The sequence below is a fragment of the Terrapene carolina genome, unplaced genomic scaffold (genome assembly GCF_002925995.2).
Source record: "Terrapene carolina triunguis isolate 2854851 unplaced genomic scaffold, T_m_triunguis-2.0 Scaffold211, whole genome shotgun sequence".
Taxonomy (NCBI): Eukaryota; Metazoa; Chordata; order Testudines; family Emydidae; genus Terrapene; species Terrapene triunguis.
Genome location: NW_020664562.1, coordinates 32,144,533 through 32,165,801, shown reverse-complemented (window position 1 = coordinate 32,165,801; position 21,269 = coordinate 32,144,533). Strand labels below are relative to the sequence as shown.

At 38.1% G+C, this 21,269-nt stretch overlaps 1 protein-coding gene across 1 annotated transcript in view; it reads right to left on the bottom strand.

Moving 5' to 3' along the window:
* Positions 1-565: 565 nt before the first annotated feature.
* LOC113407474 (GPI-anchor transamidase) overlaps positions 566-21,269 on the bottom strand; it is a 116,512-nt gene continuing 95,808 nt past the window's right edge. Inside the window, exon 11 of the mRNA XM_026656041.2 lies at positions 566-1,299. Coding sequence (XP_026511826.1) covers positions 1,183-1,299 — 117 coding nt within the window. The 3' untranslated portion in view covers positions 566-1,182. The remainder of the gene's footprint in view (positions 1,300-21,269) is intronic.

The following is a 21,269-nucleotide window of genomic DNA, read 5'->3' as shown; positions in this document are numbered from 1 at the left end:
AGACTATTCCCTTCCTGTATATCTAATCTTTATATTTGGCATACAGAGCAGAACCCTTAGGCATTCAGGAATCATTTTCAGGAAACATTTTCAGAAATCTCTCTTCTGGCATTTGTTGTTCCTGTATATGAACAGATTTGGTCCTCCTGTCACCTAATATTGGTAAAATCTAAGAACAAAGCCCAATTAAGCATACATTAACCATTCATTCATAGAACCATTCATAGACCTGGCAACACTGTCTTTTTAAGGCTATGCAATCTGGATTAGAGGGGTTTCCAATGCGTTAGATACATTGGATCTTCTTTGCAGAGAGGAAAATTGACTCTGGTATCAGGGATTTAAAATAGTTGTAAAATTGTACTATTGTACTCAAGAGTTTCTGAGCTGCATTGTTTTAAGTCTTGTAAATTCTGTTTTGACATATCTATTGGTTTGTTCTTATTAGATATTTACTGATTTCTAATGGACAAGATGAAATAATGTTTTCAAACATTTTGGCAGCTTTTTATTCAACTAGATTCAATTAGGTCATTGTTTGGCCATATTTTTGTTTTCAATGGCTCATAGAATCCTAAACCCAAAATTGCCCTAGGTAAAAGTACTGATCTAAAGGATTGTATTTAACACCAAAAAAAAAAATCAATATTTTCTACAATATTTTTGTTTCTGTTGAGCAAGTTTTCAATATGTCATGCCTGAAGTCTGTAGAGTGACTTAAGTTTTTATTGATAAAATTACATCTTACTTAAATAAGGTTCTGCATACTTTCTAGACCTTTGTTCCAGTGATAGGATAACTTTTAAAAAAGATTTACTTAAAGGTGGAAGGGAAAGGATTCTCCCTTTTTACAATTCATAAACAGCCTTAACATTTTAAAGATTCAGCTGAGATCTTCAGTTTTCCTGCTCTCTCCGAAAACACAGGATGAAAAATTGTTCAGAAACAGCATTAATTTTATACTTTCTCATTTAAATACATTTTATCTAATAGTATAACCATTAGTTAGGCTTTTTACAGAAAGGAGGACAGATGACACAACATCAAAAGAGCATCTAGATGTGAGGTTTCAGCATTATTTGTCACTACAAACAGACATAATACACAAATAAAGAACCTTTGATAACACCAATTTTCATCCCATGTTGCAGTCAGTGCAATCATCTTGGTTGCTCAGAAAACCTAGAAGATGTATTTCATGTGCTTGATTCCATATGTTTTAAAGAAAACCATGATAATCAATGCCCAGAGTCCTAGAATAAAACCTCCTGGAGGATGCCAGTCTTTCTGTTTTGGTTTCTGTAAAATAAAAACGGTATCACTGTTAGTTCTTCATGCTAAATACTTATTGGATTTATCAACTGGAAAAAAAATCTTTGCACTTGAGCAAAATATTGACAATATGCACATCCTTTACAAAGCTGATATCCAGCGCCAAACATCTGTCCTTTTAATGAAGTTAAAAGTAACTGGCGTGAAGTGAGTTGACAGCCTGTTATACCTGCATCTTGGGAGTGACGCTATAGCTATGAGTGGGACACCACTTTCGTTGTACACTAATTGCAGGTGCACATAACTTTCCAGAAGAAAAATCCCTCACACATTTGTTTGGAGTGAAATCTCTCATGCTTGGGCTCAGGCGAACTGTGAAATTTTATGGGAGAATTTGGTAAAACTTTGTTGGGTATTAAAAATACACATTCTTAAGTGTGGTTTTTCATCATCTAAGAAATGGTCAGATGTTCCTTCTGTGCTGAGTTATTTAATGAATTAATAGTTATTTAAATATATAAATAATTATTAATAGTTAAATGACTATAATACACAGTATGATTGATTTGAACGCAGTAGTTTCCCCTAGGATTTGCACCTCAGGAAGCCAAGAGCCTGTGCTTGCCTGGTCCTCAATCAGTACTCCTCCCTTGAACAATCCTCTTATCTGCAGACAAGTGAACTATATCCAGGACAGCTACGCCCCTTCTGATACAAACTGAATGGTAAGATTCGTATCACTTCTGCTCTCTCCTCAGCACCATGAAAATTTCAGATCTTGTATGGTCTGTGGTGGGAAATGAACTCTGCCAGGTAGAGACCTAGAGTGCCCAAAATCTGTCTAAGATCTGTGTAATTCATGCTACGTACATGCAACATTTTGGCTGAGAATTTAAACATGCTGAAATCAGAGATATCAGAGTTGCAATTCTTATGAGAAGCATAACTCAACACCTCCTGCACACAATCTAACACCATAAACAGTAATGCAGAATCCTAGGTGTATGCAAAGGGTGGAGTTGCTTGAATGAAAATAAACACATGCGGCTAAAATAGAATTGCTAAAGAAATAGACCACGTCTAAATAGCACAAATACTGTACTGAAGTTCTTGCATAGTTTTTGTTCATTTTCTGAGGAGTGATTTGGCTTCTTGTTATTAGAAAAGCCATCAGTCATGCATAGAATATATACATTTTCTACCTAAAGCTTGAACCATATTCTCCTTCTATACCATGAGCATTCAAAGGTGTTCTGCTTTTGTAGCATGAAGTCAAATTAAAACAGTCATATTTCACTCAGGTAAATTATTACAAATACAAAACACTCTACAGTTCCAATTTCTGCATGAAACTGGTTATAGGATGCTTGCTGTTTCCCACTAAATGCACCAGGTGGCTGGGAACTTTAAAGCCATAGGTGCAGTTTGCAGCGTCTGTTCTTTCAAAACAGCTTTTCAATCAACAACAAAAGCCTTTGGATTTCTCTGCCTCCGTTTTCTAAAGCTGGATAGATCTGGATATTTTTATTTTTTTTTCCTAAATCAAGAGAAAATTTCTCTTTACGTATAATATTTGTTATGCATAAACAAAACAAATGGAAACAGGAGGGCCTGAGACACAAACCAGAAAAACAGGCCCATGAAATGTTATTGAATTTATTTTCCCTGCTGAACGAACCAAAAAACTCAGATTATAATTTACATTAATAACAACAAAGCAGAAGATTTAAAAGAAAGTAAATATATACATCCTTACATTTGCTAAAGAACTATCGTTAACTATAAAACGTATCTGCTGTTGATACCCCTTCATTAGTATTCACAACCACACAGCTCCATGTAAATATCTCAGGAAAATCAAGTCTAAATGTGCAAGCTGCCAATGTACCTCAGTTCTGAGAGTAACAGCTCCCAAACACTTCTCCATACAAAGGAACTTTCTTGTTTAAATTCTTCTAATTAACCCACAACTTCGTATGCATATTGCATTGCTCATTTCATCAATCTCTTTGTACTATCAATCTTTCTCTTCTTGGAGCTGAGACAAATCCTTACCACAAAGTGGCACCTGACCCTTCTAGACAAATGACTTCAATTTGCAGTCAGTGACACTAAAAGCCTCTCTTCTATTTTGTACAGAACACATAATTTAATTTCTTTAAAGAATTTATATGTATAAATATTTATAAGGTGACCTAGGAGTATAGTTTTACGTTTTGTCATGCCATGTACTGAAGCTTTCCCCATGAAATTCCAAGAGAAAATGGAGTCTGGTACAGTAATGCTTTTACATTTGAATTCAAGGACACAAAATAATCTGTTCAAAGCCAGGCAGCACAACTTTAAAATGTACTGGATATATTATTGATAGAAAGACTAAAGCAACATAAAGGAAAATAGTTGGGAGTAGTGAAGCTGCATGCTCAGTTATCTTAAACATAAATATATCTTGAGAAACAGGATTACAGATTTAGAAACTGAAAACTATATGTGAATATTAAACCATTGCTATGTTCAAGTCCAAGAGGTGCCTCTGTTGCATGCCTAAAACTGTCAATAATGCTGCTGAGTACATAATTATATTTAAATGTACCAACATTTTCAACTATGGTGTCACATAGACATCCCACAACTACTCAACACATAAAACGAGAGCACAGAAATAAATGGGTGAGATGACCTGAAACCGTTTTCTGAAACTCTCAAAACTTGTATGTAAGATTCCCAAAAGAGTTTATGACTGTCTTAAAACAATATAATTAGTGCTCTACTTTAACACATTTACCTCCCTAAGATCCTGAGAAATAATGATTTACAGACTTGCCGGTATTGAAGTCAATGGGAGTTGTGCCATTAATTTCAACCCGGTCAGGAGTTCACCCTTCCTTTCTATGCCAGAGAGTGAGATAAGACAAATACCGGAGACATAAGAGAAGGAATGAGGTTTATTATTATTAACTAATCAAGTTACCCGAGAACCTAAGAAAGCTAGTCATGGAGCAGGATCCCATCGTGCTAGGTGCTGTACAAACAGAACAAAAAGACAGTCCCTGCCCCAAGGAGCTTACAATCCAAGTGTAAGACAAGAGACAACAGATGGATACAGACAGACAGATGGAGGAGTACAAGGAAACAATACTGGGATGGATTTTTAAATAATTTAAATTTTGGTTTAATGTAATCAGGTACTTAGATGATGTTTTAGCCTTTTAAATACAGTAAAAATGATTTATTAAAAACCTCTTCTATTGCTTGATTTCCACTGCCCAAACATTATCAGGTGTGTGTTTTAAATCACTTTGACTTTAAAATTATTTTTTTGTACTAAAGTTTTAAAAGTTAAAAAGGCAACCACAAGAAAGAAAGAAAAAAACACCACCACAACACACACAAATTTCAAATAGAAACAATGAAAAAAACCCACATAGGCAAATGTTAGTCAAATCAGATTCTGTTATAAGCTTTATCCACTAATGTTTATTCATGAAACAAAACACATTATTATTCAGAGAAAGTGAGCATGCTCCTCAACTTGATGTATTTACATGGAGCCATATTTCCCAGTCTATGTAAAAACACACAATAAGATGGCTAAAAATTGCCTAAACAATCTTATAAGTAATCTTCATATGTACTGAAAGTACTAAGACAGAGACTAACAGGGTATAGCTTATAGACAAGAGGGTTGGTTTGTTTTTTTAAACACAGAACATTAAGAATTTCAGAGGTGTAGATACGCAAAACAATTTTCAGATGTCAGTGATTAGAATAATTATTTGAATTTTACAGTAACTAACATTTTGGTCTAAGCATTTCTGTTTCTTTTCAGTCACAAACGCTGCTGTTTTTTCAGTGAAGTGGGAAGGAGGTGTTAGAAGATGTTTTCAGAATGCAAATAGGTGCAGAGAGAGAAGGGGGCAATTATAAAGTGCCCCACCGCTGAGGGCCAAATTTTAAATCTTTAAATCAAAACTGGATTTACGTTCTAACTCAACCAGTATTTCTGAGCTTGCTGCAAGGATTATTGGGTGAAATTCTATGGTCAGGCTAGAATATTGTAATGGTCCTTTCTGGCCTTAAGAATATATTAAATCAAAGGGACTGCTTCAGGAGCAAAAATTTCATACTTATTTGTACCCACATAATGGGGGCATGTGTTTGTGCAATACCAGTACTTATGTGTGAATGTACCTTTTTTGAGTACACAAGTGCATACACAAATTTTGTGGAAACACGTTAAGAGATCTCTCTGACAAATCTGGCCCTGTATAGATATTAGTAAGAGGGCTGATCAGAAAGTAATTGCCAACACACAAATCTTCCCTCCTGAATTCTTTAAAAATCCAGTATTTTGCATTTATGCACAGTTGCACACCGACTGACATGGATCCTAACTTGCAGTCCTTATTCAAGCAAAGCTCCTTCTAAACCCAACCATGCCATGCTCCTTGTAAAAGTCTGGATGGACAAAATATTAGGATGCTGTGATCTCTTCACTTGCAATTAATTAAATATCATTATAAATTATGTTGACGGGTGTGTGTGTGTGTGTGCGCGCGCGCACATGCACTCATGCACTTAAAGATTCGGAGCCTGACCCTGCATATATTTTCCCTGGGTGTAATACTTACTAATAAGGGTAGTTTTATCGCTTTCAGTGGGACTATTCACAGTAGTGGTAAATATTTGGAGGATCAGGCCCATAATTCTTTTAGTTCAGACTGTTTCTCTATCTAGCAATTTCACCTGAGTAGTACCCAGATGAGAACTTTACTAAGAGTGGCTTTTATAATTGATGTACTTAAGATTTTTGATTTACACTACATATAACCCCATTATAAACGCCCTCTTTATTCCTACAATAATAGCTGTAACACAAAGGTGAAATGCACACATAAAATGGCACAATGTGTCATGAACAAATACATTTAGTAGCTTAAGGGCGAGTCATTATCAAATTGCTAGAGAGTCCGAATTAAAAAGGTAGGTAGCTAAGCAACAGTGAGCTTCCTACTGTGAATATTTTCTGTCATACTCTTTATAGTTCTGATAGAATCATTATTCTATGGAACTTCAAAACAGTTAACAGAGAGCTGCTCCAAGTATTGTAATTAAGGAGAGAATAAAACAGTGTATTTTCAAATTGGATGGGTCTGTAGGGATCCTAATGGAAAGCATCCAAGATTTTCAATGAGGACTTTTCATAAAACATACAGTACATGTTATTGCCGTTAAAATGCATTTTATGGAAAAGAATGATAAAGAAAATGGACTAAAGCTACAGAAGCAATTAGGTTAGAAAATGGTTTCAGAATAAAAGTTCAAATTTAAAAGTATGCATCTATATTTCACATGCAAAGAAAAAATTATTTTAAGGTGTCACTAAGGTCTCAATCCTTTAGTCTTTACCCAGGCAAAACTTCCCACTGATTTCAACGTGGAGGTTGCATGAAAAAGAACAACTATTTGGCCAGAAGACTGGCTTAAACTGGTGTGTCCACATTTTGATGGCGATTGTAGGCACTGCAATTCACAGAATGTAACTACAGCAGTGTTTGGTCAGGAACTCAAGGATTCCCATACTGGATCAGAACAGTAGCCTATTCCCAACAGTGACTTGTGGCATACGCATCAAAGAAAAGGAGCAAACCTCAAAAGTGACCTCACTTATGCAATAACATGCTTACAGAGAAAGTTTCTTCCCAGTCCTAGCCAGATGGACTAGATTCACAAAGGGGATTTAGGCATTTCAATAACTAACTCCTAGGTGCCCTGCCACCTAGTGGAATTCATAACCCTGAATTAGGCTTGTAGGCTCCCTAATGCATGGGGAGAGTTAGATGCCTTAGAATAGGATTCACAAAAGCCACCCAAGGAACTGCCTAAGTTAGGAAGTAGGAAATGCTGAGGAGAGGGTCATGGTCTGTGACCCACCCTTCAAAGGCAGGTAGGAACAGCTTCAACAGCAGAGACTGAGGGAAACCTGCCCCAGAATACCCCACAGCTCACTCGCTAGGGCACTCTCCTGGGAGGTGGAAGACCCAACTTCAAATCTCTGCTCCAGATCGGGGAGGGGGGGAATGGCACCTAGGACTCCCACATCCCAGCTGTGTGCCCTACCACTGGGTTAAGGGGGCAGGAGGGGGCACCACCACTTCCCCATCCTCCCACCTACCAGATCAGGCTCCAAAGGCAAGATAGGTAGGGGAATGTCTAGTTTGAGAATTCTACTGGGGCACAGGCATGATTCAGCCACTGAGCTGCTGGGTGGTGTCTGGACTGAGGAGACTGTGTACATGGCCCAGTTGCCGAAATTTAGGCATCTACAGGGTTAAGTGGGAACTGAGCAATGGCGCCTCAATGTTGAACTTGTCATTGTTAGGTATTTAAGTCCCTTTGTGAATCTAGCCCATGGTCTTTGCTTATGTCACAAAACCTAAGGGCTGAATATCCATATCTACTATTACAGAAACAAAATAGCATTGTGTTCCAAGGGGTCCATTACATGATGGACGTGCCGCCTCAGTGGAATTCCCAGCCTCTGATAGCTTAGGGGGTCAGTAATCAGATGAGAGAATTGAAGCAAGCTTCCTGTTCAGTACTGTAGAACGGTGTTACTACATCACTAGGATGGGGTTTATGTAATATTTTGGGTGCATTTATTTATTTTCTTCCCAGTAATTTTCCTTTCTGAAATTTTCCTCTTTGTTGTCTTCTCCTCTCCTCCACTGATGGACGAAAGGCACCTTTTCTTCTTTGCCATTCTTATATTTTGTAATCTGCACTAAAGAGCTGACATTTCAAATTTCATTCTCAAGTCAGAAACAAAACAGGTCCACGTTTCAAAAGAGATCTTTAAAATGGAAGGCTTCCTCAGATCAGAGAGTGAAAACGAAATGTCCCATGCCCTCAGAAAAAAAAAGACACCATCCAACAGGAGGAACAAGAAATTAAACACTCGCATTGGAAAGGCCAATCAGAATTCACTACACAGAACTCCATGTAAGCAGCATGCATATTACATATTTTTAAGGACATTCTAATAGCAATTCAGATTTAGTTGCAATTTTACATTGCAAATCAGGTAATCATTATAATTCTGAAAAGAAAGCACAGAATTCACTCTCAAAATGAAATATACATATAATATATAATCATAATATATACGCCCAGTGCATCTAATGAAAGTATGAACTTCTTATTTGTCAGTTATATTCTTGATTTTGGGGGCTAAGGAAAATAATAATTCCAGCCATCTAGTAATAACTTAATCCTCTTTGGTGCCCACAGTAAGATTAAAGTCATAACGGAATTCCAACATAAAGGATTCCTGTTAATCTGTAAAACAATTTAGAGCATTTTCATCTTATCCCCCAGTTTTTACTTATTAACAATAATGTAATGATTACTGACGCCCCACATTTTGAGTAAAATAATTATGAAAGAACAACAAAAACTCAGACAACATACTGGAGAGAATGCTAGCTACACTTAACAAATATGTTAACGCCAACAACTGCATCTTAAACAAATGTATTTGCTTTCAAATTTGAAAGATCACTATAGAAACATGATAATTACGCTATGATGGCTTTGCTTGTCATTTCCTGTGTCTAAATTTTTCATTCAATAAGCCGTTTTATGAAATTAATTTCTGTTCCAAAAAGATTGTTCAATATACTGGTGACAATTTCATTCTTTACTTTTATCCAATTTATTAATCAGGTATTTCTCCAAAATTCTATGGTATCTTGTAAGGATTTTAAAATGCTTTACAAGTAAGCATTAATCTTCACCCCCGTGATACAGAAAAGTGACGCTAAAAAATTGTGTGTATGTTTAGGAGACAAAACAACGGAAGTCTTCTGTAGAATACACCTATTATTCAATAAATTCCCCCAATTTATTCAAGACCCACAGAGCTAATTTTCTGTATTTTAATCAAATACATCATGTTTTTCATCACACCATGGTCACAGACATGGGTGATTGAAAAATGCCCATATTCTGATACATGATTCTCACTTATATGCATATATATCTATTCTAAGCGTCCAGTTAAATGGGGGATTTGAACAGCTTATTTAAAATGCTTATATTTGAACATCTTGCTCATAGTTATTTTGCTTGAGACAAATCTTAACGTCTTCTCCCCACTGTAATTCTAACGAATCAAAACAGAATCCACACCAGGGATAAAACCAAGGACCTTAGGCAGCAAGAGTACAGGCCTCTGTCACTTGAGCTAAAGGACTACGGTCACGTCTACACTAGCGAGCTTACAGTGGCACAGCTGTACCAATGTGGTTTGTAACATCTCACTTAAATCAGCTTCTGTACCAGATGACTGGAGGATAGCTAATGTGATGCCAATTTTTTTTAAATGGCTCCAGAGCTGATTCTGGCAATTACAGGCCAATAAGCCTAACTTCAGTACCAGACAAATTGGTTGAAACTATAATAAAGAACAGAATTATCAGACACATAGATTAACACAATTTGTTGGGGAAGAGTCAACATGGCTTTTGTAAAGCGAAATCATGCCTCACCAATCTATTACAATTCTGTGAGGATGTCAAACAAACATATGGACAAGGGTGATCCAATAGATATAATGTACTTGGAATTTCAGAAAGCCTTTAACAAGGTCCATTCACTAAGGCTCTTAAGCAAACTAAGCAGTCATGGAATAAGAGGGAAGATCCTCTCGTGGATCAGTCACTGGTTAAAAGATACGAAAAAAAGGGTAGGAATACATGCTTAGTTTTCAGCATGGAGAGAGGTAAACAGAGAGGGGTCTGTTCTGGGACCAGTGCTGTTCAACATAGTCATAAATGATCTAGAAAAGGGGGTGAACAGGGAAGTGGCAAAGTTTACAGATCATACAAAACTACTCAAGATATTTACAAAGTGATCTCACAAAACTGGATGACTGGACAACAAAATGGCAGATGAAATTCAGTGTTGATAAATGCACATTGAAAAACACAATCACAACTATATATTCAAAATCATGGGGTCTACCACTCAAGAGAGAGATCTTGGAGTCACTGTGGATAGTTCTCCGAAAACATCCACTCAATATGCAGCAGCAGTCAAAAAAGCTAACAGAATGTTAGGAACCATTAGGATAGGGATAGATAGTAAGACCGAAAATATCATAATGCCACTGTATAAATCCACAGTATGCTCATACCTCAAATACTGTGTGCAGTTCTGGTCACCCCATCTCAAAAAACATATATTAGAATTGGAAAAAGTAAGGCAACAAAAATGATTAGGGGTAAGGAACAGCTTCCATATGAAGAAAGATTAAAAAGACTGGGACTATTCATCTTGGAAAAGAGATGACTAAGGGGGGATATGATAGAGGTCTATAAAGTCATCAATGATGTGGAGAATGTGAATAAGGAAGTGTTATTTACTCCTTCACATAACACAAGAAACTGGAGTCACCCAATGAAATTAATAGGCAGCCGCTTTAAAACAAACAAAAAAAGTACTACTTCACACAACCCACAGCCAACCTGTAGAACTCTCTGCCAGGGGATGTTGTGAAGGCCCAAACTATAACTGGAATTAGATAAGTTCATGGGGGATAGGTCAATCAATGGCTATTAGCCATGATGGTCAGGGATGCAACCCCATACTTGGGTGTCCTAGCCCTCTGACTGTCAGATGCTGGGATGGCATGACAGGGGATGGATCACTTGATGGTTGCCCTGTTCTAGTCATTGGGCACTGTTGGAAGATAGGATACCAGGCTAGACATACCATTGGTCTGAGCCAGTATGGTAGTTCTTATATAGAAGAGCTAGCAGATCATCATTTAAGCCTTGTAGCAACAGCAGCTGCTCAATGAGTTCTTTGCCTACAGCTGCATCAGACCTGCCTCCTGTACAAATCCTTGCTCCAATCTGCGCCTGCTCCCACTCCAGCCCTAGTCTTTACCTTTCCCCAAACTCCGTGACTTCTGGCTCTGCTCCAATCTCTATATCTCACCGCCTACACACGGTGTGTGACACCATGTTAGTCACACCCCATCTGGGAAGCTCATCCCAATGGTCTGACATACAGAGGAGCTTACTCTTATAAAGGCCACTGCTTTATAACAACTGGTTGCCAGTGGGGATAGACTCCAGAAACAAATTGTTCAAGCCACATGAGCTGAAGGAGTAACTATATTAGTAGTATGCTACCTTCTGTGGGTGACAGCAATTACAGACAGCCATGACCACACACACTTGGCTAGTATATTACATTTTCCATATCAACTTGTCAAGGCTACACCAGGTACCAGCCACATGTCATCATTTTAAGAGGCAGAACTCTTCCTGCTCAGAAGCCCACCTCTGATCCACCATATATGGCAGTACAATATAGAGCCACTTTGAATCACTGGGCCAGCCCATGCAGTTATTTTTAAACTGAGATTCTTTAAGGCATATTTTTTCTTTAATCTTATAAAAACTAATTGTATGTCCCAAAACATCCACTACCAAATGTACACGTATTCACTCTAAAACAAATAAAGATGTGTTTATTTACATGGAGAAACAGTGATATTCATAAATGATTAGGGATGTTTCTACCCAGTTATTTTCCCCTGGATATCCCATGAGTATCCATTTATTTCCAGGTGGCAGGCTGTATTAACAGCAGATGTTAGACAACATTAGATTTTCTACTCAACATGCTATACTGAGTACAAGATCTAATCAAACATCTCAATGGCTACATTTTAAGGCATTAGAATCCAAATAAATATTCCCTCTTCTTGGAAACTTCATTGCTGGGATGAGATGTTTTTAAAAATGTCCCCAGAATCTCTACAGCTAGAATTAGAGAAGTCCTCCTCTGCCCTGTGTTGTGCATTACATTATGCATGTAAACAGATGGTCTCACTGTTCTAGCATCAGGATTAGCTTGCATTTCTCAAACTGCATTACGCTGAGGAGAGAAGTGAGCACACACCTCAGGGGGGAGAGGAAAGCAGGTGAGAAGGATCTGCCTCATTTATCTGAGCATGTTAAAGTATGGCCATTATATTTATGGAGATACACCTATCTCATAGAACTGGAAGGGACCCCGAAAGGTCATCGAGTCCAGCCCCCTGCCTTCACTAGCAGGACCAAATACTGATTTTTGCCTCAGATCCCTAAGTGGCCCCTTCAAGAATTGAACTCACAACCCTGGGTTTAGCAGGCCAATGCTCAAACCACTGAGCTATCCTTCCCCCCTCCCCAAAGCATTCTCCTCTCGCAAAGCATATGTTTCTCAGTGAAAAGGCAGGATAGGCAACTTAGAACTGGCAAAACTGCAGTTTCTCTATTTTTAAAAACTGGTTAGTTTCTTCTCAAAGCCCCAACCTGCTATTGTATTCAGCTGCTTTCCACTAACAGGTCAGCCAGGATTTTTACAAAGTTTATACAGACAGGGCAGAATGATAGCAACAGATTGTGTGAGTAAAGAAACAACAACAAAAAAGATCAAACTATTCTTAAATCAACTCACTGCTGCTAGGTATTTTAGCGCCTATAGAACCTAAATATTGCCAATATGTCATGAGACCTGGGCTCAGTCTGCTACTGCAAAACTAGCCAGTATGTATTGTACATACTGAGACAGGCATGTTTGCCATGCTTGCAGCATCAAAAGACAATGAGGCGCAAAGGCCAGGCCCCTGTCAGGGAGGACCTGAGAAAGTATCAGTGCATTCTAGTGCCATGAATATTCACCTGATACTTTTTCATCTAATTCAGTGTTTTATGCTACCTGGTTAGGAATACAGAGCACTTCTTTGTAGAAGGAGAGCTCATAAGCTGAGTAAATACCAATTTATCTCCACTGTAGTAAGGCTTATAAGAAGACACAGACTACAGTGCTTATAAATTAATGATAATAACCTGGCTGCACTTCACCTGCCTGTTACTCACCTCACCTGACTGCAGTAAACTAAATTGTGGTGGAAGAGTCTGGAACTGTGTGCTTGCCACAGCCAGACGAAGGAACTTGTGAACTATACACACCCCCTTGGGCACTAGGCATATTTGGCAGAGAAAGCGCAGGGGGCTGTCAAAATAAAGAATAGGAGGAATATAGAGATTGGAGTGGCAAGAGCAATGCAGAAGAAAAGACTCTCCTACCATCCCACCCAACCCCGAATTATGTGATTTTTGCATTCACTCACTCAACTTAATGTATGCAAGTCTGGCAAAAAAAATCCAGCTGCTTTCTGAAATCACTCAGTTTAGGAATTCTACACATCATTCACAACTCTATATATTGATCTTCGACTATCTACAGTGATGGCCAATCCCTGTCTCTTCAACAGCATAGGTTCCATATTCACCCCAAGGACAGCAGCAGGCACAACCCAAGAGGGTAGCTCCAGCACAAAAACAGCCCTCAAAAAACAACTGCCACCCTTCATGACCAGTTTTCTTGAGGAGAGAGGCAGGAAATATTTCTCTTTTTCAAAGTATTCAGAATAGAACACCAAGCCCTTCAGAGTAAAATGCACTAAAGATTTCTGACTAGATCAAGGTAGGTATTTTACAGACACAAGGAATATCATCAAGGAGGAACAAAGTTATAGCCGTTTAAAAGGAACAGAAAGACAAGAAAAGACAACACACGTCACAAACGAACAATCTATGTCCATTTTTTAAATACAAAGGGATAAACAACCATTTATGTTTATTATATTTATTTTTATTATAGTTAACCATAAAGTAACCAACATAAAAACTCATTACAATATCATCATCATCTAGACTGATAGGATATACTGTACACCATAATATAAATTCATTTAATCTTACCAATCATATGTGTACACACACACACTCTCTCTCTCTCTCTCTCTAAGGACCAGGACAGAGTGAGGGTGAAACTACATCCCCCTCAGTGTTAGACTGGGGATACTGTAACCCAGGGATACAGAGGGGTTTGGAATTGCAACAACTATATTAGTTCCTCAGCTTGAAAAGCACAGCAGAGTAGCAAGTCAGGATTTAGGAGCAGTAGCAGAGTTCTCTGTGTGCAATGCCTGTCTACACTATGTCTGATCCAAATTTCAATACTATTAGTCCCCTTACAGATATGAGCAGCAAACGGACTAAAAATTAGTTTTATGAATGCTACAAAATAAGATAATTTGTATCAAACAAAAAAAATGGAGCTTGCTCTGCTTCATCACAACAGCTCACTCCTCCAAAGCCTCCACTCATCCTCAGGCACCATTTTAAACCTCACTTTTATTAATTTTAACAAAAGTGCTTCCCATCCTACTTGCATGTCCATGTTAAACTCTAGCAGTTAATAAACAGCCACTTCCTCCAGACACTCCCATATCACCCATATCCACAAGCCCATTTTTATCCTGGTATGTGCATGCACTCTGCTGGTACCAGGAGCACTCTCTGCATGAACCTCCTGAAAGGCACCCCCACTAACAAAATGACACTGTAGAGCCAATGGACTTGAACTGCTTCCAGGGCACTGAGCTGTGGATTATAATTACTGAGGTGGAAAGGGCCAACCCCACAACCACCAGTAGGGTTGGGCTAGGTAAAAGTGACACCCAGCAAAGAGAAATCTAGCCAACAGAGCAGAAACTGATTCCACAAAGAAACCACATGCACAAATAATTTTCACAGGGAACAATAAAATGTGACGCTGCCCTGCCTGTTCGACAACACAAACACAATGGTTCCATTACTGGAGTCTTTATTCATTTACCCTTTCCGTTCACTCTGAAAATGGAAATGATTTTATCGAATTCCAGCCTTTCTGAATTATTAAGGAAAACAAATTCTAGACATGGCACTGGTGAGCAGCCTGCCAATACCTCTGTCTCTAGCTATTCATCAGTTCTGTCAAGATGGGCTTGTGCATTACACTGCCACAATCCTCACAAGGTGCTACTGAAGGGTAAACAAAATATAATTAACTTAACACAAAACCCACCAATATAACTCTCATTAAAATTACACGACAATTAAGTGAGATGAATATGTAAATATATTTGGAGCTAGGACACCTGAGAGTGTCAAAAAAGATAATTGCCAACACAACAGTGCTAAATATACCAAGATTAAATTGATGAGACTTACATCAAAACATGGTAACAGTAACAGCAGCATTACTTTATCCATGTGGGCTTACAGGTAACAATTTCTGTTGTTTCTGTTCGTACTCAGAAGAAGAAATTCTGTGCATAGCACCTTAAATTAGCAAAGCCAGAATTGTTAATTTTACTGTTCACTGAAATCCTATTTAAGTAAATATTGCCTATCACAGAAGCTGCCATACAGAAGGAAACAATTAGAATAAAGTCAAATGCATGTTTAATAAATGCCAAAGTTATTTATTACATAAAGTAATGAAAATGTGCAAGAATACTAAATTATAGTCAGAAACTGAAATTACATCTTATTTCTTGGACAGTCTTCTGCACATTGCTTGAATAATCATGTTTTATTAACAAAGGCCCCACTCCTGCATGTGTGTAACTTTAGTCACACAAGTGGTCCCCACTGAAATCAGTGGGGCCAATCACATATCTGAACGTAAGCCGGTGCATAAGCTTGCAGGACTGGGTCCTAAGGCCCCATGTGACTAGTAGTATTTATGCAATAAAGTTAGTAATAAAGACTACTGATGTTCTGTGCATATACATCACCCTTCATCTGAGGATTTCAAGTACTTCACAAAGCTGCTCATTTATTTAATTCTGCAGATACATTTAAATAAATGTGACATCCCATACCACTGCTAATAAGAGAACTAAGCCTATGGGGAAGAGGTCAACACCAAATATGACCCTTCACCCCACTCCTCCCAGAAAACGCATGGTGAATAGCTGGGCAACTCCAATCCACAGCTATTTGGGAAAAGAAAGGGTGCAGTGACAAGAAGATGGCCAGCTCTCCTCAGGTGCATAATGGGGAGAGAGTAAAAGCAGTTCTGGCCGTGGCTTGCCACAAATGTCATAAAAGCAGTGCATGCTGGAATGGGAGTTCTGCCACTTTTACAGGTTACAGTTTGTGTACACCACTGCAACAGATCTTTGCCCTTCAAACAATATAATTTCCAAGTGTAAATAAGACCGCAGAGGAACTCTGGCTTAGCCAGCCATTCCCACACTGTTGCTTGGCCACGTCTCACCTTGCTCCAAGCAGTGACTTACAGCTAAAATCTGGACTTCTGGCTCCCAGGGAGGGAAAGGTTGCAGTTTATATGTATATACAATTCCCAAATCCTGTCTGCCAATAAAAATAATTTAAAACATTGTACATTTTAGTATTTAATACTACAAACAGCATTCAAAGTCACATGTTTGTCCCATTGAAAGTCATGGGAAAGAGTATGATCCAGCACAGTTAAACGGATCACAGGATAAGAGTAACTGAAGGAATAAGTATATTTCACCTTTTCTATTGCTAAATACCCTGTTCACCAAAATAAAAAGCCAATTCCATTACATAATTTAGAAGTTTTGATAAATCAGAAGGTTTTCCCTTACTTAGAAAAATCCCTCCAACTTTTGCTTGGATCAAGTTTTGTTTTTTTTAACTACATTAACTCTTCCCCAGCATTGTGTGGGTTGCTGAGATGTAGACACACTTTTAAAATTTTTAATTGTATTAGGCCATTAATGGGTAAAATCATTTATTAGAAAATCTGTTAGAACCTCTTCACTCCTTGATGTTTTCAACTTCTAAAAGTCAACATTTACTAGTAGAAAAATTGCTAGATTAAAAAAGTTTTGTTTCCATGTTGACTTTCAACATTGTTGTTTAGTTAAGAGATAACAACAATGATAACTCAGGTTCTGCAGCTGAAAATTCCAGCACTATGAAATACACTTTTGTTTGACTAGTGTTTTGGTATTTAATTTGTCTCCACTTCCGAGTGATGTCTGTACATAAGATGTAATTAACAATAGGGAAAACTGTTTTATGGAATATGATTTTCAACCCATTAGGCAAATTTTGTCACTATGATATGAAAAATGTCAACTACTTAATTAGCACACCTACTTTGCCTGAAACCCCCAAGTGCATCTAAACTACATTTTATGCTGGACTGGAAAAAGAAAACCCACATCAATTATGCCTGTTCTCAATTGTACAACTATTTTAAAATGTGTGAATAGTTGAGACAAAATTGAAAAATTACCATAATGGGCTTTTGACACTTCCCTGCTTAGGCAAAAATTAATTCTAACTCTCTGTTTTTGTGCAAAGCCTTTATAATTTCTCTAATCTTGAGTTCCCATGAGAGGGAACACAATACTTTCAAGTACAAGAGTGTGAGGCTTGGCATCTTCTCTCTTTAGTTATGCAGTTTATTTGATGGACGTCTAAACCACTAAGCCTCCCTTTGTGCTTATATAAGCCATTCTCAGTGGAAATATAAGTTAATTTCAGTGAAATGAAGTTTTAGGAAGAATGCACTCTCTTACACAGAAAGGCTCACAAAGCAAGGCTTTTTAAAGAAAGCACCTGTTTTGTGAAATGCTCTAGAAACTAGTATAAAGGCAGCTAAAAAGAAGTTTCATTTTAAAAAGTACTTTTCCTCACAAGCCTAACACACACACACACACACACAGCTGGCAAGATCTAGTGGAACAAGTAATTTTAAAAAGAAGCTTCTGAACTTGCATCTTTTTTTCAGTTTATTCTTCTTCTCCACACATGGAGAAGCTCTACTAGTGAAATCAACTAGAGTGATAACGTGATAGGCATCTTCAGTTTTATTTTTGGTGCTTAATGTAATTCCTGTGGCTTATGCAAGCAAAGTAAATCAGACCTACCACTGGCTTTAACACTTCCCATACAGAGTACAGTATGTTGCTCACATATTAAATTCTCACAGAGAAACATTTTAAATAGATTCCTGTGCCCTCAGCTACAGCGAGCACACATACACACACACGTGTACACATATATCAGATACCATACAACAACAGCACATAGTATATTATGATGCTGCCAACCCTATTAAAGTCATACAGAGCTTGCATATATATTTAGTCTATTCCCATGCAAGATAAAAGTACATTATTTGCATATCATTATGCACTGGAAGCCTATTCAGTTATTCCCACAGCAGACAACTCACCAGAGTGACCTAAATAGTATTCACTCTTCTGACTCAAAATCTGAAGGAACAGCAAATAAACGAAGAATGATGCAGACATAGGCACAAAGATTTAGAACATTTAAATAAGAACCTGGGCTAATAAATGACAAATGCAGATGAATGCAGACAAATGTAGCATAATGAATCCCACAGGAGCACAGAATAATGAAAAAAATAAATTATATGCTTAATGGAAAAGGGCTATCGCACAGAGAAGAAAGAAATCTGTGAGTTATTGCACCAAAAAGCCTCAAGCCTCAGTCAAATGTGCTGCTGTCAGGATGAGGGCAAAGAAGATGCTGAACTGCACTGCTGAGGGAACACAGTATTAGACACAACCTGCCCTCATTTGCACCTCTAAGTAGAGAAAAGGTTCTTCTGACATCAGTTGATAGAGGCAAAGGAATTCAGACAGCCATAGCAGCATTAGCTGCATATCACTCGGTCTAGACACTGCAACGCTTCATATATCACCAGCATTTGAAGACCCGTATAGAGCACAATAGGGATTGTGTTTGGTTAAAACCCTTGAGAATATCAACTTGAAATTTGTAACAATGAGATTACAACAAAGACTGGTCCCTTGGCATAGACCCTTCAGAACATAACATATAGAAATCTGTGCACTGTAACATCACAGCCTAGAACCTGGGAAAGAAATGGAGCACAATCCACTAGGACAGGGGTTCCCAAACTCTGATGTGTGTACCCCTGGGAGCATGCTAGACATCTCTGGGAGGTACGTGAGAGAAATTGTGTAATGGTGGATTTTATTTATTATTTAATTTTTTGCATTTTCATAATAGGCTACTCAGACAAAGCTTTAATACTCTAGGGGAATTCGTTATATAAAATATGATAGTTAATTTACTTCAAGATGTACAATGAGAACACAGATACAAAGGGACGCTGTACAGCGCAGGTTCAGCAACTGTTCAGTCTTACTGAGCGGGGGGGAGGGAAGGGGGAAGGTTCCGGTTGTATATGTCGCACTATAACTATATCTGTACATAGGAGTGAAATATGGAAAGATGGCTAAAGACACGGCTAAAGCAGAACACCCAAAGTATCAGTGATGAGACGCATGCTGAAACTGCTGGGGAGATGACTACTGACTCAACATGCGGATCTCAGCCTGTGAAGAGAAACACGGACACCAAGGACGAAACAGGATCTATATCAAAGAGACATAAATATGAGGAAAAGTACTTCAACATGGGATTTACTTGGACTACAATCAGTGAATATCCTCAGCCACAGTGTGTGTTATGTGGTGAAGTCCTGTCAAATAACACCCTGTCTACGCAGACAGTTGTAAACAAAACACAAACTAGGACAAACCATCAGAATTTTTCATTGGACGTGGGCAGAGCTAATGGCGAGCAAGGAAGTTTTGTACTCTGCTGCCGCCGATGAAAATATTAAGGCCCTTGAAGCATCATACTTAATGAGTTACAGAGTTCCGAAGTCAGGAAAACCTTACACCACAACAGAGTAATACTACCTGTGGCTGCAGACATGGTAAGCACTATGCTTGGAGAGAAGGCCCAAAAATTAATTCAGTTAGTGCCATTGTCAAACAACACAGTGTCACATTGAATAGATGATGTGACATTGTGCAGTCTATATGGTTTTATAAAAACATGATAATAAGTGAATATAATGTAAATGGGATAGATTTATAAAGATTTGATGATAAGTGAATATAATGCAACTGGGATATGCTTCGTGCAAAAGGTCTCTCGTAAGGTATCATTACAAAGCTCATAATCTACTGAGTACTTGTGGCACCTTAGAGACTAACAAATTTATTAGAGCATAAGCTTTCGTGGGCTACAGCCCACTTCTTCGGATGCATATAGAATGGAACATATATTGAGGAGATATATATACACACACACATACAGAGAGCATGAACAGGTGGGAGTTGTCTTACCAACTCTGAGAGGCCAATTAAGTAAGTGAAAAAAAACTTTTGAAGTGATAATCAAGATAGCCCAGTACAGACAGTTTGATAAGAAGTGTGAGAATACTTACAAGGGGAGATAGATTCAATGTTTGTAATGTTAGGTTTCAGAGTAGCAGCCGTGTTAGTAATGGCTCAGCCATTCCCAGTCCTTATTCAATCCTAAATTGATTGTATCTAGTTTGCATATCAATTCCAGCTCAGCAGTCTCTCGTTGGAGTCTGTTTTTGAAGTTTTTCTGTTGTAAGATAGCCATCCGCAGGTCTGTCATTGAATGACCAGACAGGTTAAAGTGTTCTCCGATTGGTTTTTGAGTATTATGATTCCTGATGTCAGATTTGTGTCCATTAATTCTTTTGCGTAGAGACTGTCCGGTTTGGCCAATGTACATGGCAGAGGGGCATTGCTGGCACATGATGGCATATATCACATTGGTAAATGTGCAGGTGAACGAGCCCCTGATGGTATGGCTGATGTGATTAGGTCCTATGATGATGTCACTTGAATAGATATGTGGACAGAGTTGGCATCGGGCTTTGTTACAAGGATAGGTTCCTGGGTCAGTGTTTTTGTTCAGTGATGTGTGGTTGCTGGTGAGTATTTACTTCAAAAACAGACTCCGAGAGATTGCTGACCTGGAATTGATATGCAAACTAGATACAATCAATTTAGGATTGAATAAGGACTGGGAATGGCTGAGCCATTACAAACATTGAATCTATCTCCCCTTGTAAGTATTCTCACACTTCTTATCAAACTGTCTGTACTGGGCTATCTTGATTATCACTTCAAAAGTTTTTTTTCCACTTACTTAATTGGCCTCTCAGAGTTGGTAAGACAACTCCCACCTGTTCATGCTCTCTGTATGTGTATATATATA